Source organism: Sinohyriopsis cumingii, chromosome 2, assembly GCF_028554795.1.
Source record: "Sinohyriopsis cumingii isolate HCF-2022 chromosome 2, ASM2855479v2, whole genome shotgun sequence".
Classification (NCBI taxonomy): Eukaryota; Metazoa; Mollusca; class Bivalvia; order Unionida; family Unionidae; genus Sinohyriopsis; species Sinohyriopsis cumingii.
This window is the reverse complement of record NC_142962.1, coordinates 93047579-93072209: the sequence shown is the minus strand read 5'-3', so window position 1 is coordinate 93072209 and position 24631 is coordinate 93047579. Positions and strand designations below refer to the sequence as shown.

The 24631-nt window shown below is 37.1% G+C and overlaps 1 protein-coding gene across 3 annotated transcripts in view; it reads right to left on the bottom strand.

The window, feature by feature from the left end:
• Positions 1–4839: 4839 nt before the first annotated feature.
• LOC149805377 (uncharacterized) overlaps positions 4840–24631 on the bottom strand; it is a 43596-nt gene continuing 23804 nt past the window's right edge. For all 3 annotated transcript variants that reach the window (XM_089949813.1, XM_089949805.1, XM_089949816.1), the window contains exons 6-8: positions 21728–21826; positions 18893–19870; positions 4840–5970 (exon numbers count right to left, since the gene is read on the bottom strand). In XM_089949813.1, coding sequence (XP_089805939.1) covers positions 18932–19870; positions 21728–21826 — 1038 coding nt within the window. In that variant the 3' untranslated portion in view covers positions 4840–5970; positions 18893–18931. The remainder of the gene's footprint in view (positions 5971–18892; positions 19871–21727; positions 21827–24631) is intronic.

The window sequence follows — 24631 nt, the reverse complement described above, 5'->3', positions numbered from 1 at the left end:
TGTGTGAGTGTAATAAAAACCATAATACTTATATTTACCCTTATTACTTTCAAATTTTTGGAATGAACTCAGTTAAAGTGTACAATGGATGATCAAACCTGTGCACACATGTGAGGATACTTACAAAATGTTATCTAAATAATGGTACACATTTTCAAAATGACTGAAATAATCTTACATGGTAAGTTTTCATAGACACAGTATCAAATGCCCAGTATTGACAATAAATGCAATTTCAAGCATTTCTGTATGTTTTGTGAAAAATACTTGCCAAGAGAAAAATTAATTCTGGCAGCTATTAAAATACATTCAAAGCAACAAAACAAGACAAAACAAATAAACAATATAGTTAAAAGACTGAACTATACATAACAAAAGCATGATCTACATTATCACTTCCATGACAGTATTAAATGCAGTTGAAATAAAATCGGATACAATGAAATATCTGAATATTTTTCAAACCATTTGTCTAAAATTTCAAACATTAATCCGATAAAATCTGAATAATGTGCAGAATATTTTATAATCATCATGTGTTTAACAGCACTGCAAATACATACAAACATGTATGTATTATGCAGAAAACATATTTCTTTATATGTATGTAAACTTGATTGTTGACTTCCCGACTACACCAACAGATTCTTATTTTACTTTAGTTGCAAACAATTTATACATGCTGATTAAGATATGCAGCTAAACTCAACCTGCCACCCACGCAAAAAATTCACTCTTGTGTTGCAGTGTGGTTGATTTTAACTTTTTAATCCCAAAAATGGAGCTGTTATAGCTCAGTAGTTAGCATGCCACACTTGCATCCAAAAGGTTGTGGGTTCAAATCCTAACATTGGACCAGCCTGGGTAAGCTATTGTGGTGTGTCCTTGGGCAAGGCACTTTACTCCAACTGCCTCAGTACTAAATAACCTACTCATGCTACTGTGATGCAAAACACCTAACCAAACATCCCATAAGCAAAAGGTTTTTTCCTTGATCCATAACCAAATTATTAGCTGTCATGTTCAAACCATTCTTGTCTTTGGTTTGCTGTCATATTAATCTTCAGCCATTAAGTCTCAACATCTAAAGCTTTCTCCTTGAGATGACACCAATCTGGCTGGAAAGTTTGGAGCAAGAAAGAAATCTGTAATTTATAAACTTTACTGAAACTATTTTCCATATGTGTGCTTGGGGTACACTGACCTTTAACCCTTAAATAAATAGTTCAAAGTGCAAATCATCATGAAGTTTTGTAAACATACACTAGCTAGAACCGGACTTCTAATACAAAAATCATTTTGTTTGACCCACAGTGACCCTGACCTTTGACATTTTGACTCCAATATTAACTGTCTTTTTTTTTCTCCATTTGCCTCAGATACAAACCATCAATGAAGTTTGGAAAGTACAGTTTGGCTTCAACTTAAGCTATCTAAGCTGAAACAACTTTTACTTCTTGCTGTAATTATAATCTTGACCTTCAACCTTTCCACCTCAAAGTCATCAAAGATGTCCTTCCTGCTCCAAGAATATGTAATTCATGACGTTTGGTTATACTGAATTGAACTAATTATAAGTTCTCATCCAAAATCCTTTTCTTTGAGTCAGTGTGACATTTGACCTTTTCCACCCAAAACTAAGAGATTCTTCCCACTCAAAAGTGCAGTATGCCTACAAAGTTTGGTCACAGTACGTCTGAACTAAAGTTAATGCTCAAAAACTAAAACTAACAGGAGAACAGTGTAAATACATACTAAGCAAACACTTCTGTCAACTGTGATGGAAAATTATATAAGAAACAAAACCTCAAAATCTGACAAAACGTAATGATTGACTGAAATGTCATTCCAAACCATCATGCCCATAATTAACAACATACATTAATGAACCAGATAACAAGCAAGATTTTGCACAGAATTGCAAATAATATCAAAAATACAAATAATGAAACAATTACAACTATTACTAATCATTGTAGCACTGTACAAGTAATACATATTTTAGTATTATTTATTACTAATTATTATAGTACAGTACTGGCTATAGGTATCATAGCATTACCTGTTATTAATTATAGTACAGTACTGCCTATACATGTTAGCATTATCTGTTAATTATTATAGTAAAGTACTGGCTATACATATCTTAGCATTATCTATTACATGTACTAATTATTATAGAACAGTACTGGTTACACATATATCAGCATGATCTGTTTCTATCATAGTACAGTACTGGTTATACGTATCTCAGCATTACCTGATAGCAACAGTAGTACATCCAACACATCTGCCATCTGAGTCAATTATCTCAGAAATAACCAATAACTATATAAGATCATTTGAATAATATCAGCTAATTTTAATTAATACACAATTTGTATTTTAGAAGTCAAATGTGACATATTACATTCTCCCAATTTTTGCAGACATAGCCTTACATATACATCTTAATTATCTGAAACAAATCATAATCATAGGCCTACTGCAGCAATATATATTTAATTAAATGGAATGACACAAGACAAAAACTGGTGATGATGCAAACATCAACATGTCTGCAGTACTTTCACTGGCAAAACAAAATCTGATGCTATTCTTCTGAGATCACTAGTGATCATCAATGTGTATCTTACTAGTGATCATCAATGTTTTTCTACTAGTGATCAAAGTTTCTTACTAGTGTCAGTAGTGATGATGATATTTCTTAATAGTGATCATCAATGTGTTTCTTATTCTTACTAGTGATCATCACTGTTTCATATTCTTACTAGTGATGATCAATGTGTTTCTTTAGTTATCATCAATGTTTCTTACTAGTGATCATCATCAGTGTTTCTTATTCTTACTAGTGATGATCATGTTTCTTAATAGTGATCATCAGTTTCTTATTCTTACTAGTGATGATCAATGTGTTTCTATAGTGATCATCAGTGTTTATTCTTACTAATGATGATCAATGTGTTTCTATAGTGATCTTCAATGTGTTTCTTACTAGTGATTATCAGTGTTTCTTATTCTTACTAGTGATCATCAATGTTTTTCTACTAGTGATCAAAGTTTCATACTAGTGTCAGTAGTGATGATCATGTTTCTTAATAGTGATCATCAATGTGTTTCTTACTAGTGATCATCAGTGTTTCTTATTCTTACTAGTGATGATCAATGTGTTTCTATAGTGATCATCAATATGTTTCTTAATAGTGATCATCAACATGATTCTTGCTAGTGATCATCAATCGGTTTCTTTTTTAATACATTAAAAAAGGGACCTTTCTTCATCTTCTACCAAACAGGCATCAGATATATCACTAAAATACTTAAAATTAAGCGAAATCCCCAATGTATTTCATCAAAGTTCAAATGAACAAAAGCTGAAAATTCAGCTGAAATATGCAACAGAATTTATATCACAAAATTCATGCTACATCTGAAATTTTCCAAAATTTTCATACTTATCATAATTTGTCAGTGTTATTTAATTTTGAAATTCCTAATATAGGGCAATTTACATCTAGTGTCTGCTACGCAAAAAATGACAACAATGCCATACTATAGAAAATGGTAGCATATAATAAAATCAACACTGCTTGATGCGGATAAGGTCAGTTATATTTCCTGTTGCTTCAAATACTTCACAAAATTCCAAGATTAACCCTTTACCTCATAGAGCTTAGTGACAAAGTGCAGCACGCTATAAATAAAACACCTGTTACCTAGCAGACCGCATCCGCATAGGCATGCCTGTGAATTGTTAAGCAATGTAGTGGTGTTACGTTTAACAGCAGTTTTAACCATTTTACGTTTTAGGCAGACATTTATTATATGTGGAAAAATTGAAGAGTAAAGTCCGATTGTTATAGCTGTGTAATTATTTTTCACAGAAGAATATTTTATGTGCTATAAAATTGAGAGAGAACTTGTTCACCGTCAGGTCAGTGAGGCTGCGTGATCGACCGTAGCTGCCATCTCCCATACTCGAAATTTACACGTTTTTCGTCTGTGTCTACATCACTAAGTCATCTGAATTTGACAATCAATAGAAAACTAATTGCTGCTTGCATAAATATCATAGCCTTTACCAAGGTTATTGAATCTTTCGTGTTTGTGATTCTACTCGTGAAAACTTCGTAAGTACTGAATGAAATCCTGCCTGTGAACTGTTAAGCAATTTAGTGTATGTTACATTTAACAACAATTTTAACCATTTTACATTTTTGGTACACATATATCATATGTGGAAAAATTTAAGAGTAATGTCCGATTGTTATAGCTGTGTAATTATTTTCCACAGAAGAATTTTTTTATGTGCTTCAAAATCTTGAGAGAACTCGTTCACCGTCATGTCTGTGAGGCCGCGTGACCAACCGTAGCTGCTATTTCCGATACTCAAAATTTACAAGGTTTTCGTGTGCGTCTATATCACTAAGTCATCTGAATTTGATAATTTATAAAAACTAATTGCTGCCTACATCAATATCAGAGACTTTACCTAATTTATTGAATCTTTCGTGGTTGTTATTCTAATCGTGAAAACTTCGTATGTACTGAATGAAATCCGCGGCTGCCATTTTGGAGAGTGGAGATTACAACCCAGTTACTTTAAATAGCAGATATCGACCAGTGCATGAATAGTGTCCACGTGATCTGCCGTAATTGTCATTCGCAGAAATGAATGTAGTATGTAATGGGGGGTTTTCCCCGAAGGTGGCGCTACGAAAACTAGCTCAAAATGGCTGATTTTACCGCAGGCGTCAAAAGGCGCTTCTATGCGAATCTTGTAGAGGCGTCAAAAGGCGCTTCCATGCGAATGGAGTAGAGGTGTCCAAAGATGCTTGTATGAGGTAAAGGGTTAATGTTCTGATACTAAATGGATTTAATAAATCTGGAAAAATGGGTAGTACATTTTACTGGTTCTTTCCTTTTTTTATGACATTCATCATGAATGTGTATGATGTGCAAGATCAACAGGATCAGAGACTTAAGATGTGGAAAAAAACGATTGGTCCCGTAACTCTTATGATGCAAATGACTTCCCATACATTGTATGAAAATAATTGAGAATAGATCATTTATTTCATTCCAAGAACATTGGCATGATTCTGAACATTTGTTATGCCTTCTCAGCATCTTTAACAGCATCTTTAATGTCAATAGTCACTCTCTTAATTGTTTAGTTTTTGGATTTAACGCCATTTCGCAGTGCAGGATAGGCTATACATGGTGGCCAGAATAACTGGTGGGGATTAAACCCTAGCATAATCCTAGTAAGAACCACTGACCCATGGGAAGCTACTGGCAGCTTTCTCACATATATACATTGGTTTAGCCCAAGATTAGAACCCATGCAGACATAGGTGAAATGACAGTGATCAATAATGGTGAATGCCTTAGGCCACCCATGGCACCACCACACTTTTGACGGGAGCTGGGAATTATAATCATAATGGACATAATAAAATTTCAGTTTTTAATTTTATTTTGCTTAATATGATCAATTATTAAGTTTGCATTATTATATCCCTCTTGTTAACTGTAAATTACATAAGCACAACGTCAAGGTTTGTTATTGGTACTTGAGATGCTAACATTCTTTTTATAGTTATAACACTATTTAATAACTTAAAATTCTGTATGATATAGAAAGAAATTAATAACACCAGATTACATATGAGAGAGAGAGAGAGAGAGAATGTGCAGATCTTATATTCATTTATATAATAAAATATGACCATCTTAACTATCCAACTTCTACCTTTCTGATCCTTTATCAATCCTCATGAATGCAACAAGATACCATGAGAACATATGATAGCAAACAAGGTGCCATCTACTAAGTCAAAAGATGTGTATGTAGATAACAACGAATAATGAAGTCAACAGCTGCCGAAACCTTTTGGAAATATTTTCCTAAAGATATGCCATATGAACACATCAGAATCATCATAGTCCACAGGATGATCTAGCTGCCTGTAAAACAAAACACAAGCATGTAATCTTGCATCTGATGATGAAACTTTTCAAAAAAATGTGGAAACTGTTTCAGTTCTTAACTAAAACTTCGGCCAAAAAGTGAGATCTAAATATTGTTTTCAGTAACTTTAAACGTGGATGCCATTATCCTCCTAAATGAAATCTCACCCACTTTTTATTCAAATGGCTAATGCCGTTACATGTTTAACACCATCAAAAAATGGAAGTGTGAGTGTGTGTCTCTGTATTTGCAACTATGAAAAAAAGTGGTTGTCAAACTAATTAAACCAATTTTTTCTGGTAAAAGATGTTTCTCAATAATACGTACCCAAACATAATATCTTAGGAGAACTACTACTACCCTGCAAATCCAGCCCTATCAGGTTAAAACTTTTGAGTTAAAAAGCTCAAAGTTAATTGCCCACCTTGGTGGTAGTTCAGTAGAATGATCTCTCCTTGATACTGGTATGTATAGGTGCCAAACCCTGTGACTTTGTCATATACTACTTGAGTGGAAGGCATGCTCTGTCTATGGATGTAACTGTAGGGAGGCTGGGAGGGTATATGATTAGGTACATATTATCGAAGAAACATATTTTACTAGAAAAAATTTGTTTCTTCTTCAAATATGTTACCCAATCATAATACCCCAGGAGAATAGGTAAGAGGTGGAGGGAGATTCATCCCCTTACCCTTGAGAGATCATCTAGGCTCCATCTGTCATGAAGTGGCTTCAAAAGGGGAGACAACTTCCGATCCAATGGAAGTTGTCAAGCCACATCTTTATGAATCTGTTGAATGACCTGAAAAGGCGATATTTTTCACAATGGATAAAAGTTCCTCCAAATCGAAATGAGCCTTACAGGATCAAATATCTCTAATAAATACTCAGATCTCCATTCCACAGCATGGATAATTAGAGCTAGAGAACAGTTTCACATCCAATGTTTGTGGCGAGTTGTCCAAACATTATGAGCCAATATGTGCAGCAAATTCATTGGAGAAGGTTTAGTCAAATATGTGGAACAGATAGCCGACCTTTTTCAGGATGAAAGTGCCAATGTTGATATATCATCCTTCTCCTCTTTTGAAGGCAAAATGAGGCATAATCTCCCTCAATGCAATGGTTTGGTCTTCCTGAAATACCACTTCTGAGATCACACTGGCTCCTGTAGATGACCTTTAATGAAGTGTCCAGAATAGACGTGAATTACTACCAAAGTCAGATTACCCATGAACAGTAGCCTGTTCTTGTCAGTGAAAGCATGTTGCTTCATGAGTGATACTGATCCACCTTGCCAGAACTACATGTAGATGGGTTCCCAATAGGAAATGTATTCAGTAAGTTTGCCCGATGATCACAAAAGCAGTGAAGAGGCATGACTTATAGGAGAGGTGCACTATTTAAGTTGAGTGTAGTTCAAATGGTGTCTTGTTCAACCAGGTTAATATCCATGAAAAATTTCACTTGGGCTGGGATCCAGTGTCACTGGCCAGGTGAAATCCAAACTAAACAGAATATCAGATAGGTCTTTGGTTTGTCCGATATCCTCTATCCATGATAACATAGTGTGTTAGTGATGATGGAACAGTAGTTTAAATTGTGAATGGTGCTAACTATTACTCATTAAAGAGTCATAAGAAATTAGCTACTGTGGTATGGGTGCCTACACTGGAATAAGCACTCGAGTGTTCCACTAAGAATATATTCCATTGCCTTTTTATGCCTCTAAGGTAGATGGCCGTCTCACTTGAGGGATTCCCATCACTTTTTGTGAGAACCGTTTCTTCCTATGGGCATATTTTGATAAGATCCAGATGTGTAGGTTCAGTAACTCTGGGTTGAGATGAAACACCTGCCACTGTGGTTGCTTAATGCTGATTCCTGGTGATTCTGTTCGAGATTTATGGGGTTGATCCAATACTCCTATTTGAGTGGAGTAATCAGGATGAGGAGACATTCCAATTCTTTTGATTTCTGTATCACTTTCAAAACCTGAGGTGTTGGAGAAGTGTTTACATTTGGCCATTCCAATCTACAGAAAGAGAATTGATTATCTTAAGCTTTTTTGGAAGCAGAATTGGTGAGACAGGTCCATGATAGGTCGATCACACTGAGCATCAATCGAGTGAAACTAAGGGATGAAGAGGCCATTCTGTTTACATTAGTTTCTTCTTGCAGGGCAATGAGTTCTACCAATACATTAGTCAGCCTAGGATATGTTGAACTTAAATGTGGATTTGTTGTTGAGGGCACCACGTTAGAAATGCCACATAAGAATGCAAAGGTCAGGGGAATTGGTTACACCTTGCTATTTGAATTAATTCACCACAGTGGAGTTGTTGGGCAGAATGAGAACTCCATTCCCATGTAGATTATCCAGTCACCAATGAAAAGCTTGATTCCAGACCTAGTCTACCAAAACTCTGAATGGGTAAGAGGTCAAGAGATGTCCTTATAAAAAAGGACATTGAGAACAGAAGGAGGGTTAACACATGAAATTCATCTTGCTCCAGAATATAATTATCCTGCTTTTTGCAGCCTGTTGTAGCCAATTCACAAAACTTCTGGAAGCCATGCAAATGGGAACATGAAGAAATGCCTCTTGGTCCAAACTGTTTGCATAGTCTTTACAATGGATGGTATTAGAACCAGCTGTTGCATTACATTGTGAATACAAAAGCGCAAAAGGTTGACAAATAGATTAGTGCTGCATAGTAGCTGAAAGAACTCAGGACAAAGGCTTAGGAGGTGCACTGAACTTGTAGGGTCCACATGTCATCTTGAAGAGTCTTCCCTATTAGTAACACAGACTGGAGTCTTCACCATAGCAAGATTTGTGATGGGGGGGACAATGAATGTATGTCATTTACGATTGGGAAAGTCTCATGGAATGCTGGTGAAAATGATCGACCTCCATTGGACTCTTCCACTTATTTTGGAAGAACTATAGTTTTCAAAGGTTGCAAATTCAGTAGGACTGCTTCCCAGTGGCATGTGCTTGAGGGATATCACAGTGACTTTTTACTGACTGCTTTGCAAATCTCTCCGCTGTAGCAGAGACTTTGTGGGATGGAAGGAATGTATATTTGGTCGCTTGCTGTGAATTCTGTCAACCTAATCTTTTCAGAAAAGAGGAGGTAGCATCGAGTCTCATTCCACCTGTTGCAAGTTTACAGCCATGGCCATAGTCTATTTGGCCTCTCTGTTACAAAGTACCCCATTCTGTAAACATGCTCAGATAGAAGTTGGGTAAAAGCTTCTTCAGTCCAAGCCTGCAGTTTCACTCATCACAGTAAGATCTAATAATGATGAGGGAACTAACCTGAGAACCAGTTTTTGAATTCAAGGATGGCAGTTCACTACACATGCAGCACATTATGAAAAATATTCCCTTACATCTAAGGGGTCACTAAGTTGTGGCTTATTTTGGCTGGCAGAGGCTTAAAGGCCAGTGAAGAGACATTTCTTAGAACTGAGGCTCAGAGAAGGACATCATATGCTGTAAGTGACAAGAGGTGCTATGCAGGTTAAACTGACTGAAGAGGGTGACTGCAGACTTAACAAAACAAATTCTATGACTTTTCCAAAATGTTTCCAGGGCCATTTCACAAAACTCGAGGACTACAATATTTTGCATTGTCAAGTAAATTAACATAAAGAAAGACCATATGAATTTTTTTAATAAAACACAACAGAAATCACGCGAGATCTACTTTTAGGTGAACTTACTATGGTTATATGAAATGAAACTATTCTTCAATTGTACAGTGGAACCCTGCTAAAACACAATAATTAGGGTCCCAAAATCTTGGATTGCGTTAATAGTGGGGTCGCATTAACGCGGGGTTTATTCATGTCTAATGTATATCATGAATAGGATATCAACACCATATACTATCGTGCCATCAAGGCATGCAATTCATCCATAATGCATGTAATACCATTGAAAAATAGCACAAAGATTTAAAATATTTGGTAATTTTGTGACAGATCATTGTCTCTGAATTCAACATCTAAGATATACCATGAACAGAGTATTAACACTGTTTACTTACTGTCTGATAGTGTACCATCATGGCATGCAGTTAATCCATAATACATGTAATTACACTGCAAAAAATTGTATACATATACATATTTAAACTATTCAGTAATTTTGTCACAGATCATTATGTGTATGAATTCAATGGGAAAATTAACAGCAAAATTAGGTTAAGACGAATCACAAGTATGGTTCATTACCTTCCAGGGTGTATGAATGGTATCTGTACAAATTTCATACTGTTAAAATTTTCTCATGTGTTTCCTTGTACTTTTATCCATTGTAAATTCCCAACAATTAACACCTGTAGGCCTATTCATTTGAACAACTACAGCATTAATAATTAACAAACAACACATGCTTTCAGCGTGCACATAACTTTTACTTCAGATTTTGTGAATATCAAAAGAAACATGTGAAAAATACTTTTATAAAGATTTTTAAGCTAACGCATGTACAATTTCATACCCTTTCAATTTCCAGCTAATAAAGTGGGTATTATTTACCGGTCAACTGATCGCATCTAATAACACCACCAAGCCCAGCAAACATGTTGGTGGCTTTCATTTTTTCATGTTTATTAAATTGTGAAAATCTTTTATCAACCACTGCATTGTTGTCTGTTGCTTGCTTGTGTATGCAGTTAATGAAAAAACACATGTCGGCTATTGTTTGAACAATGATTGTATACAGAATTAACTGAAGACAATCACAAAGACAACTTGCTGGCTTTACTCATGGATCAGTAATAAGTAACATTTCTGATAATGTTTATTTTGGCATAACACTTCAAGAACCTGGTGAAACTGTTAAATTTCAGAAGCCATGCCATGATTGTATCATATTCAAATTCATATGTGAACTCTTAAAGGATGATAAACATTTTACACACTATTTCTTGTACTTTTAAAAACAATTTTTTTTCCAGGTACAAGAAAAATACATGTACATGTATTTAAAAATTCAGTAACCATGCCACGATTGTATTATATTCAAATTCATACACAATCTCTTCTGCAAAATGATAATACATTTTTATACGCTATTTCACGTACTTTGTGAGCCATGCCACAACCGCATTACATGTATATCCAAATTCAGAGTTGCACTGTAACTCTGTTGTGTTGGAGACAATTTTTTTCATCGGTGCTCAGTCTTTTTGAAACATGAGTTCTTATCAGTTTTTTAAACTCTGCAAAGTTTTGAGAAATGCCACGACTTTTCAAGGCCCTGAAATTTAATTTTTAAATTCCAGCACTTTTTCAATATTCCAGGACCTGCAGGACCCTTGGTACCTATATAAACTGGACGCTGTCCATATAAGTACCTGGTTAGACTGATCCATGAGAGTGCCTGAATAGATTGTGTCAGTGCAGGAAGTGCACAGCAATGCCATATAGGTTGGTCTGTTGTACAACTGGTTTCACAAAGTGGGTTCTTGGGTACTGCGGCACCAATCTGGGCACTGTACACAGTAACTGCTTAGCAGCACTATGCAAGTTATGGAACTGGACAAATTTGTTTCTGGTGGCTGATACTGTATGATTAATTGTGGCCATGGGCCATTGCAATCAGAGTTATATGGCTGAGACTGGTCATGAAAGAACATGCTCATCTTGGCTGGCATGATGTCTAGTTCTTGACGTTGAGATGGGGTATGGGGTAATGATCCATGTATCTAGTCCATAAGTCTGATATGTGAGATGTTTAGCTGAGTCTTCTGCTGATCTCAAACTCACTTCATAGTAAATGATAAGATACTATAGAGCAGATATATATATATATATATATATATATATATATATATATATATATATATATATATATATATATATATATATATATATATATATGTGATGTACAGTGAGTGGTTTATGAATTAATGAGTGTCCATGTGGAGTTACCCACTATAATAAATGCAGGGTACATGTGGCCTGTACATGTAGAGAATTCGAGCATCGCTATTAATATTCGCAGAGTGAATGCTAATTAATCAATTCTAGTAATGAGCAACCTGTGGGAAGGTCAATTTTGACTGCCTATACATGTAAAATCAATGAAGTGTTGATTATAGTAACTATATGTATGAAGTGGAAGGCAAATGATCAACTCTAGTAACAAATTACCCTCAAAATTCCAAGTTTTACTGCCTATACAGGTAAAATCAATGAAGTGTTGCTAATAATAACTATCTGTATGAAGTGAAGGCAAATAATTCTAATAACAACTTTCCCATAGGAAGGCCAAATTTTGACTGCCTATCACTGAAGCATCTCTTATAGGAGTATCATGCAGGGCCGACAAGGGGGGGGGGGGCCAGTGATATATCCACGGGGCCTGGGCTGAACAACACTTTTTAATTTTATAAAAGAAAATTTTCTTTGAACAAGAACTTGGAGTGGCCTGGATGTTTCTTACCCCAGGGAATGTGATCACCCTTTATGGCCCTGGAATCATGTATGAGCTGGTCACACTGAGTAAACCATGTATAGAAAACTTACCCGTACTTATCTGATCAGGGTGGAAGCTAAACAGTAATTTAAACAAGTTTTCTATATTACACACAAAAACCTACACATAAAAATGGTAATGAAGCAACCTTATTAATCATTACACAATGTTACCAAGAGGAAAAGGCCCGATGACAATCTATACACAGACATGATTTTGGGCTTCCATAAAAAAAGCTGAAAATCCGAAAGAAGGGTTTGGGGGTCATCCCCCAACGGGGTTTCGAGGGGCAGTGCCCCCAATCCGGGGGTGCAGGGGGCAGATGGCCGGCGGTCAAAAATGCATTTTACACTCATGAAAAGCTGCTTCCGGTGCAACTTATGATCATAATATATAACAAAATAATCATTTGAAAAACTAAAAACTTGCCAAAAATTTTCAACTTGAATAATTTCACAATCAATAAACTTTATTGTCACATGAATTTTTTCTCCAATACTATTGGTGCTTAAGTTATTTCATGTGTATGTCAGTGTTCACATCGTAATTAAGTCAATAATTAGGCATTTTTTGCTGCCAACATATTACACTTCTCTCTTTTCATAATAAATCTGTAAAATAAACACCCAAGTACATCCCCTATATACAAATAATCCCATATATTCACTTGTCTTTTTGTCCACTGGACAAAACCTGTTGATATGCCAGTCGAGATTTTTTTGCGGCTTTATCAAAGATTTCTTTAGCCTTCAGTTTCTGTCAACAATGATTGTGTTGGCTCAATGTGCAATCATTTTTTTTTTCCTTCTCAACAAGAGCCTTTTTCCTTTCAAGCCCCAGCTTGTGTTGGCGACATGCAGTGCACATATTCTGACAGAGGGCTACATCTGTTCCAGACTCTTCCAACCACGACTTCTGTAATTTATATCTTTATTGCAGAGGTCACAAAATGCCAGTCCTCTAGTGTTCAGTTTTCTTATAAACTGACCAACTAATTTTCCGTCGACTTTTTGCTCCAGCCATTCCCATTTCCATACATTTTTTAAACCTTTATCTAAACTTCTCGTGTCATGGTCTCTCTCAACAACTCGGGACGCCATTTTTTGTAAGCATGCTTCTTCTTTTCATTGCCATCAGTTTCATTTACACAAAAATTCATTGGATGAATTTAAACTTTTGACCAATCAGAATATTCTTTACGAGAGTCGTGGGCTAACTAATATATGCAGCGAATATGTTACAAGGGTCGTTGCGGAATGGGACCGAATAGACCATTTAAAAACTGGATCGGACATAATGAAAAATAAAACGGACTATATCAAGAAAACTCGGATTCAAGTCAGGAGAAAAGCGGAATTCCGCTTTAAAACGGAGAAAAATCATGTCTGTATAATACAGTACAATCAGTAAAGCATCACACATACAACTAAGAATTAGATGTTAAGACAAGATACTGTAGAAGCTGAACTGTATGTATCCTGGCTTAGTGGAAATTATACAGCAATATTAAATGAGGTATTTATATCACCAGACATGCACTTATTAATATGGTTACAGCAATATGAGGGGATGCCATCATGACCCATGCAGCTATGTACCAAAGGCACCTAATTCTATAAAGAAGGCAAAGTGACAACATATAAAGTTAGCAAACTTTGTTGTTGGCAAAAGGAAGAAAGAAAAATTGGAAATTTACAGAGTATCATTCCCTTTGAAGATGTTTTGAGAACTTTCATGCCGCTTGTATGGATTTTGTGAGGCCTCTCTGTTGGTAGACAGTGTGCTACTTGGCAGGAGTGGATGTAGTGAATGTAGCAAATTCATGGGATTTTGTGCCAATCCTGGCATCAAAGGGAGATCACTCTAACTGCTACATAGGTGGGCAGATAACTTTAAGCCTTTTAGCAAAAAAGTTTTAAACTGGAAGGGCTGGAATTGTGAGGTAGTAATAGACCTCTTAAGATATTATGATTGGGAAATGTATTTGAAGAAAATACCATGCATTGAGTCTAACTGCAAGTTACACATAAAAAGATCTGCCATCAAATAATGCACCAGCTGATCTGGATCTATGCAGTTTGTTAGTATTAATCAGTAGAACATATAACACAGACCCTGCTGGTGCAGTGTGTGACATCAGATCATGCTCTATGTTGTCTGCAGTTGGACCTGACTTACAAGCAAGTACAGTAACTTTGCAATGTTCTATCAGTAACAAATCTTTCCTGTACAATCTATAGAAAATAATAAATATATGCATGAAACTTTCATCTACATGGGTTATACTTTGTAATTTTCTACAGGAGACCCAAATGGGTCTGTATTAAATGGGGGAATTTCAGCTCTAGCATTTTCATAATGAGGAGATTTTCAATTTGTATCAGGGAAGACAGTTTTTATATGAGAATAGGATCTATAAAAAGACTCTAACAGCATGTTTCAACAAATGTGTGTGATCAACATTTTTTAGTGACATAAGATGAAACGTATCTTCATTATTAGCTTGGCAGCAGTGATCATGTATAATGAAAATAGTACTATGTTGCATTCATTAGTACGCAACAGTTGTGACACTGTCACTTAAAATTATAAACTCCATGCTGCCATTTTACAACCTTGCCAAGTGCAACTGGTAAAATGCTTTTTATTAACTAAATAATCAATTAAAGTGTAGCTGGTAAAATGCTTTTTATTAACTAAATAATCAATTAAAGGATATCATTGCTCACTTTCAAAAACTCATGAAAACAATACTTGCTTATGGTGGTTTATGCAGAAGTGAAGTTCCTGCATGAACAGTCTGAGCTTTCTTAATACTAATTAATTGTGCTCATGGCAAATACGCTACATGTGATTTTCACATTAGTTCATTTTGAAGGAGATAATTAAGCAGGGATTCATGCATCCTGGAGAAAACACTACTAAGGTACCTCACCTAGCTGACATCTGCCTACCAGCCATCCCTAACCTAGCTGACATCTGCCTACCAGTCATCCCTAACCTAGCTGACATCTATCTACCAGCCATCCTTAACCTAGCTGACATCTGCCTACCAGCCATCCCTAACCTAGCTGACATTTGTCTACCAGTCATTCCTAACCTAGCTGACATCTGCCTACCAGCCATCCCTAACCTAGCTGACATCTGCCTACCAGCCATCCCTAACCTAGCTGACATTTGTCTACCAGTCATTCCTAACCTAGCTGACATCTGCCTACCAGCCATCCCTAACCTAGCTGACATCTGCCTACCAGCCATCCCTAACCTAGCTGACATCTGCCTATCAGCCATCCCTAACCTAGCTGACATTTGTCTACCAGTCATCCCTAACCTAGCTGACATCTGCCTACCAGTCATCCCTAACCTAGCTGAGATCTGCCTACCAGTCATCCCTAACCTAGCTGAGATCTGCCTACCAGTCATCCCTAACCTAGCTGACATCTGCCTACCAGCCATCCCTAACTTAGCTGACATCTGCCTACCAGCCATCCCTAACCTAGCTGAGATCTGCCTACCAGTCATCCCTAACCTAGCTGACATCTGCCTACCAGCCATCCCTAACCTAGCTGACATCTGCCTACCAGCCATCCCTAACCTAGCTGACATTTGTCTACCAGTCATCCCTAACCTAGCTGACATTTGTCTACCAGTCATCCCTAACCTAGCAGACATCTGCCTACCAGCCATCCCTAACCTAGCTGACATCTGCCTACCAGCCATCCCTAACCTAGCTGACATCTGCCTACCAGCCATCCCTAACCTAGCTGACATCTGCCTACCAGTCATCCCTAACCTAGCTGACATCTGCCTACCAGTCATCCCTAACCTAGCTGACATCTGCCTACCAGCCATCCCTAACCTAGCTGACATCTGCCTACCAGCCATCCCTAACCTAGCTGACATCTGCCTACCAGCCATCCCTAACCTAGCTGAGATCTGCCTACCAGTCATCCCTAACCTAGCTGACATCTGCCTACCAGTCATCCCTAACCTAGCTGACATCTGCCTACCAGCCATCCCTAACCTAGCTGACATCTGCCTACCAGCCATCCCTAACCTAGCTGACATCTGCCTACCAGCCATCCCTAACCTAGCTGAGATCTGCCTACCAGTCATCCCTAACCTAGCTGACATCTGCCTACCAGTCATCCCTAACCTAGCTGACATCTGCCTACCAGCCATCCCTAACCTAGCTGACATCTGCCTACCAGCCATCCCTAACCTAGCTGACATCTGCCTACCAGTCATCCCTAACCTAGCTGAGATCTGCCTACCAGCCATCCCTAACCTAGCTGAGATCTGTCTACCAGTCATCCCTAACCTAGCTGAGATCTGCCTACCAGTCATCCCTAACCTAGCTGACATCTGCCTACCAGCCATCCTTAACCTAGCTGACATTTGTCTACCAGCCATCCCTAACCTAGCTGACATTTGCCTACCAGCCATCCCTAACCTAGCTGACATCTGCCTACCAGCCATCCCTAACCTAGCTGACATTTGCCTACCAGCCATCCTTAACCTAGCTGACATTGTCTACCAGTCATCCATAATCTAGCTGACATCTGCCTACCAGCCATCCCTAACCAAGCTGACATTTGTCTACTAGCCATCCCTAACCTAGCTGAGATCTGCCTACCAGTCATCCCTAACCTAGCTGACATCTGCCTACCAGCCATCCCTAACCTAGCTGACATTTGTCTACCAGCCATCCCTAACCTAGCTGACATTTGTCTACCAGTCATCCATAATCTAGATGACATCTGCCTATCAGCCATCCCTAACCTAGCTGACATCTGCCTACCAGCCATCCCTAACCTAGCTGACATCTGCCTACCAGCCATCCTTAACCTAGCTGACATTGTCTACCATCCATCCCTAACCAAGCTGACATTTGTCTACTAGCCATCCCTAACCAAGCTGACATTTGTCTACTAGCCATCGCTAACCAAGGTGACATTTGTCTCAAATTTTATTCAGATTTTCTTTTTTGCAGTTTTCTTTTAACAAACTGTTTAAAGAGGGTGTTATTTTTTTAGCACCTGCTGCAATGTGTGAAGACTGTTTGCCATCATTTCTCATCTTTTCAGTTTGAAGGTTTTGATCTCAGAATTCTCTCTGAAAGATGTGGTCAAATCCTGTTTCATTTTTTTAACAATGAAGTCACTGGAAAGCGTTGCTGCTTTTATTTATTCTACAGGATGTCAGTATTACTTTCATAAACGTGAAAGACCTTCATGCCAAGAAACTCCATACCAACTTTGTTTGAATTCTGTTCAGTTTAGAGAAATCAATTTAAGGTGCTTCTATTTTCAGTACTGAAGAACATATCTGAAGTCAGACTGGTATACTCGCACATCTTGAAAAGCCAAATTGTCATGATGCTCCCTGTTGACTACAATTTTATAGTATTGGAAAAAAGATAAATTGAAAAAGTTTCTTTATTTCTAGAAAAACAGCCATATTTGAAGACAGATGGTCATTACTTTTAAAAACCTGAAACATGTTAACAGCTGATTTCTTCCTATTTCAATTTACCTTAAATGGTCAAACTTGTTTATGAGATATAACAAGTTTACTGTGAACAGCACAATAAACAACCACCCCTGTTTAATAGTACTCAATAAAAATAACTGAAATTTGCACTGTTCTTTTTTCAGCAATTATGACATTCACCTTTAACCTTTATTTCCAAAAGGAATAGGCTTCTTCCTTTCCCCAAGCGTAAGCCATCCACAAAGTTTGGTCCAGAAATGAGATCTAAAACTAATACTTATGTGAGTTAAAAAAGAATTCTTCTTTCAGTCACCATGACCTTCTCACCCAATATATCTAACTAATTTTATCCTTATCTCAAGTGCAAAATATCCACAAGTTTGGTCCACATATGTGATACAGACCTAATAGTGTTGTGTTGAACTAGTTTTACTTCAAGTCACCATGACCTTTTGACTACAAACTCAAGCAGGTTCATTCTTACCCCAAGTACAAGGCATCCATAAAGTTTGGTAACTTGAGATGATGGAGAACTTAAGTTAATATATGGTAACCAATTCCTTCATTCAGTTAGTGATCTTCGCGTTTGACACCAAAATCAATTGGACTCTTCCTAACTTAGGGTTTAAACCATTCACAAAAGTTGGTTACTGCAGATGGTGTCCATCTAGAGTTATTGTGCTGAAACCAAATCAGTACCAAATGGATAGGCTGAGAGACAACATCATATGTTCTGCCTTATGGTAGGCATAGAATAAATAAGAGATACTGATGAAAGACAGATGGGCAGATGATGGATGGATAAAACATTATTGAAAAAAAAGTACTGCCATTAGCTGAGATATGGACTTTGGGTACAAATGCACGACTAGCATGATACAGAAAATGTTTTAAATAAAGCTTTATGAAAATTTCAAATAAAAATTTACCTGATTTAAAGATCTGAAGGAAATGTAAAACAATCCTAATCATCTTGGGTAGTCTTGATTGTAGTAATTTCTTATGTCTCTCTGTGTCCCTAGATCCTCCATGTATCCTGAGAGTGGTCTCCCTTCTCTAGAATTTGTTGCCTCAAGGTAACTTGCCCTACGATCAGAGTACTGAAGGTAGGACTGCTTGGGATGTGGAGGTCCTGAGATCTGTTGGGGAGCTGCAGTGTTCATGTAGGTAGCACTGGAGGACCTGGTGGGCTGGAAATGTGGCTCAGCTGGAGAGGGGTAGTTCTGGTAGTCATGTAACAAAGCCTTGGAGGAGGCAGCAGTTTGGCTGAACACTAAAGGGTTGGCAGTTCTTTGTGAGACAGACGTCTTACTGGGTGGAGATCTGGACATGTTAAACAATAATGATGCTGATGCACTGTTTTTGGGATGATCTGACCTTTGTCGCTGAGAGTATTGGTAGGAAGGGTTATTTTGAGGTGGATAGTTCTGCTGAGGATGACCCTGGCTAACAACTGAATGCTGGTTGTACCCTGGCTGCTGACTAGCAGAAGCTGGCCCTGCATCAGTCTTCTCGTACTTGGTTAGATGGGCCAGCGATTGGTCTGAACTGGTACTGTGGTGGGGATGTTGCCGTCTATCATGCGAGAGGTACTGAGATGAATGGATAGGCTGTGGTATGCTGGCCTTTGATTGTGGGTGCTGGAGGTCTGGTCTGGAGACGGACCTATACCCTAATGGAGGAGGAGGCTCTAATGGGTGGGAATGTTCTCCTTTTGCATGGGTTTGTGGAGGTGGTGGGGGTGGGAGAGTTAGACTCGATGGTTTACTATGAGGTGAAGTGGTCTGGTGAGCCTGGGAAAGGGGTGCACTTCTGCGACCAGAGTTCAGGTTTTCATAAACTGGGTGAGGGGTGCTGTTTTCTGATCCTCTTTCAGTACCAACATCACCAAGTTTTCGCCAAACCACCTGTTAGACAAAATATAAATAAATATTAAAAACCAGTAAATTTGAAAATTATGATATCTAAGCTAAAATTGTATGTGTACAGGGGTGCTTGGCTTAATATAAATACAGTTATTACAGAAACAAGAAGCCAAAGTGAACCTGAGATTGATTACTTAGCTGAAATGTAACTTAAAGCCAAATGCTGGGCAAACTGCCAAACTAGATTTGTGCTTGTAAAACATGTTGACCCTCAATGTCAATATGCAGACAAAAAGTCTACCAGTAAGTCCAAAAAGTACAAAACATTTTAAATAAGATAAGAGTTCCTTGATGGGACTGTTGCTCAACTGACCAACAATCTTTCATAACAGTCAAACTAAGTATACTGTTGGTAAAAAAATTTCAAGAGACCTGACACCCCTTCCAACATTTTATACAATTAAACAATCAGCATCATCGGTAAATTTTGAAAGGCACTTATGCAAAGATGTTTTGTGTCAAACTTTGTTATATTTTTAGTATTTCTTTTAAATCCCACTGTGCAAACATGTTTCTACTTTTAATTGCAGTAACTTTATCTGATGGTTGAATTTCATCATCTTCATTTATTTGAAAGTCATTCAACCTATGACACCTTCAATCTGTCAAACAGTCAGATTCTTTCAAATCATTATTTAGAAGACTTTATTGACAGTTTATCTATTTCAAGTAATGGCAGCCATATCTGATTGCAGACGAGCATTATTTACCCAAACGTGAAAGCTGTTAATTTCAGGATGCTTTCTGTCAAGTCAAAATCTATCTGGTCAGCATGGTGTGTGTCATTAGGATTTTCCAGTCATATTGCTAAGATGTCTGCAGTGTGGCAGTTTATAGTAGTGTCTAGCACTGGAGCATCATGTCGCAAACATGTAGCATGATGTCCCACCCAGTCACATTATCCTGACACCAGGCCAACCAGCTCTAACACTAACTTCCTAATGCTGAATGCCCAGCGAGGCAGCTGTTAGTACCATTTTTGTGAGTATTTGGTATGACTCGGCAAGGGATCGAACCCACGACCTCCTGCATCAGAGGCAGGCACTATAACCACTAGGCCACCGAAGCGTTGATGAGCATGGTAACGTTTGTTTAAAGATTTTTGCTATTTTTGGTTACAGTATTTACTGACAGTTTGGCATAATTTATGAAACACTGAACGGTCTTCATGCCTAGATACTTTGAAGATGCCACCAGAAATTATTTTAAAAGTGGGAGGACCATGTTATAGCAGGGTCACACTGTACTTTAAAACAAGCATTTAATGATTTTGTGTCGTTCCTTTGACAATGAAGGTATAAGTTTGTATCTGCATACCTAACTGTTGCTCAGCTGTTAAATATTCTTCACTGCTTTGCTTTGCAAACTGAAAATCATTTATTGGATCTCACACACACACACACACACACACCCACACACACACATATATATATATACACTTTAGTACAGTCAACAATTTATTTACTGCTTCAGATGTAAGCCCACAGGCATTTTAAAGTCCATCAATGTGTGGAAACAAATTATTTCCATTTATTTTGCTTCATTTCATTCTTGGTTATTTATTCTGACATTTTCTCACTACAGTGATAGAGCCTCAAAGGTCTGTGGTTAGCATATGTGAATTTTGCTTTGAGAACTGAAGCCCATTTTTATAAAGGCAGAACCACTGCAATTATGCTCAGTCTAAACAGACTGGGGAACTGGTTTTTCTAAAATCCACTATGTACTGTATGAATAAAAAAGACCTTGTAAGAGTAAGAAAAATGAATGGACAGCAAATTATTTGTTTTTTATTTCTGACATACCAAACTATCCTTTAAATCTGGATAAAATGCTTACATTACACATCTCCCGTACAATAGCCTTCTCCTTGTCATCTAGATTCTCCTCTCCAAGAGCTGTATGAGGTCGCTCTAGCTGCTCATGCACTTCAAGAACCTGCAAAATTACTGAAATTATGTACTGCCTACCCCACTCTGCACTGCAACATTCCAAAATTATTAGAATTATCTATTGCATACTTTACCCTGCAACGTAACATACAAAAATTATCAAAATTATGTACCGCATACTTTACTTCGCAATGTAACATCCAAGTTTATCACAAAAATGTACTACATACTTAACTCTGCAATAATGAGACATATTTATAACTGATTTACAGTTTATCATAAACCCTTCAGTAATGTAAACTATGTGTTTTACTCAAAATGTCACTGTGAGTGTTTGATTTATTCTTCGGTCTGTAAGATGACTTCACAATGAATATTTTGAAGAAAAATCTTAAGATAAAGAGGTCTGTAAACTCTTGAATCTATTTCATCAATTAGTATGCCTCCCGAATGAAATACTTATATCCAGGGGTTTTAACTAATAAAAAGAATTCTTTTGAGAAATAGACCCTCTAGGATAAAAAAGCACAGGTAATGCAAATTTAAATCATTGATTGAAAAATTGATGTGGAATTTAAAATACATTACATAAGCTGACATCATTTGTTTCATGTGCTTTATAGTGAGCATTTTTATTCTGGAACACCTAGATATAATTAAGAAGTCTGCCTGTGAAAATCAATATGATCATTAATTCTTGAAGAGTAGCAAAAAAATAAGATATTCAAGATATGATGGCAGCTGTGGTGGCTATATGGGTTTCAGATCAGTATCATTTTCATTCAAAATTAACCAGACACCATTTTTCTGATGAAAACCATGTGTCTATACAATCTTCCATTTAGTCAGTATAACAAACATTTAAAGATAGCTGCCATGGAGGCTAAATTGGATGTCAGATCAACACCCATTTCATTTCAGACCAACCAGACATTAAGTCTTTCAACAAAAATCCAAGTCAATATGACTTTCCATCTAAATTTAGTAGCCATAACAGGATTTTCAAGAAAGCCACTATGCTGACCATACTGGGTGTCTCACTGGCAGTTATCATTTAAGATCAACAAGACACTGAAAGAAGTCTTCCAGTTATAAGCCAGGATGATATGGCTTCCTGTTCAAGAGAAAATGCAATAACAAGATTTTCAAGTTGGCCATACTGTGTGCCAGATCAGCACATAGGAGTCCAGAAAATCAATATAACCCAGTGATAGGAATAATAAATTGAACTGCATAGGCAAGAAACACAAGTTGGACTGATAATGCTCATCTGTCTTACATAACTTATCAGCTGACCATTTCACATAGCAGGCTATCTCATAAAACTATTTTTTTACCAATAATACTAACAGTAGATAACAATTATTTCTAAAGATAAAGACATAATTAATAAATTAATATGCAAAGTCATCCATTATCCTGATAATAATAAAACTAACAGATCAAAACATGGCTTCAGAGTAGTAACAAGGTCTGATGATCAGATGCAAGATCACCTAATTAGTATGCATAGAAACCACATGAATTAGAAACTGCCCAAGAGCTTCAGGGTAAATAAATCAGACCAGTATTATCATTTCCAGTGCAACAATAAGCTCAAACACTCACAAGCAAGATTACTTCATAAATATGCATGGATCTTACTCATCCCTGAAACAGTCCAAGAACTTGATGATATAAACATATATTCCAAGTCTGATCCAAATCAGATCACAAATTATGGCTTCTAGTGAGGTAACAAGTTCAGCCAATCAAATGCAACACTACCATTAATATGTAGTTTAGTGTGTGTGTGTAGGTGGGTGGGGGGGGTAAAGTATTTTAATTAAGTAATACTTACATGGCATTACTGCATTTCTATATTATTTCTTGGCATAAATCTTTCACTTAATTTTGAACCAAATCAAGATCTTTGACAAGCCCATATTTCAAATTAGATCAAAATCGGATCAGAAACCTGACCTCCAGGGTGATAACCAGTTCAGCCAATCAGATGCAAGATAATCATATTAATATATGTGGATCTCTCTCATTACTGAACCCATCAAAGAGCTGGATGATATAAACCAATATTGCAAGTTCAATCAAAATCAGAAAAATACTATGGCCTCCAGAGTTGTAACAAGCTCAGCCAATTAGCTTCAAGATCACCTTATTAATTTGTATGGTTCTTGTTCATTATAAAACTCATCTGTTATTCTGATGACATAAACATGGGCCTGTGTTGGATTTATACAGGCCTTAGACATCCAGATATCCTGTTTTTGGAAAATTTAAAGATGTGTAAGACTCTTGTGGACCTAAGCATACTATCTGTAGTCAGACCAAGGCATACAAGCTGTACATACATTTTGGATTCTGGATTATCCACTGTATACCATGACTGCAGACACAGGGATGAAGAGATTAAGCAGATATGGGTGTCCACTCCACTTAGTGGACAACCACTCTTTAAAGTGAGACTCCATTAATTTTTCTGTAGCTTTAGTGGCTTTTATGGTCAAATGTTGCTCACGACTTTACTGAACCAGCACTGGGGTTGACTCTAAACAAACAAACAAACGTGAGATACTCTGATGACCCAACCAGGGCAATTTACAAATGTATGACATATTATTCATAGCATACATTTTAGGTCAAGTACAAGGGACATACAGACATATACATGTATGTGATAATTCTTTCTAAAGCCTACTGAATAAAAATAATGTGGAATCATACATTAAAATAAAAAAGAATGCTGCACTTTTGTGTCAGGAGTTAAACACCTTTGTTTCAGGGTCTGTGAATCACAATTCAAGACAGACTGAAGCAGGTTTGATCAGAGACATGAGGAAAGATGCAGCTTAAC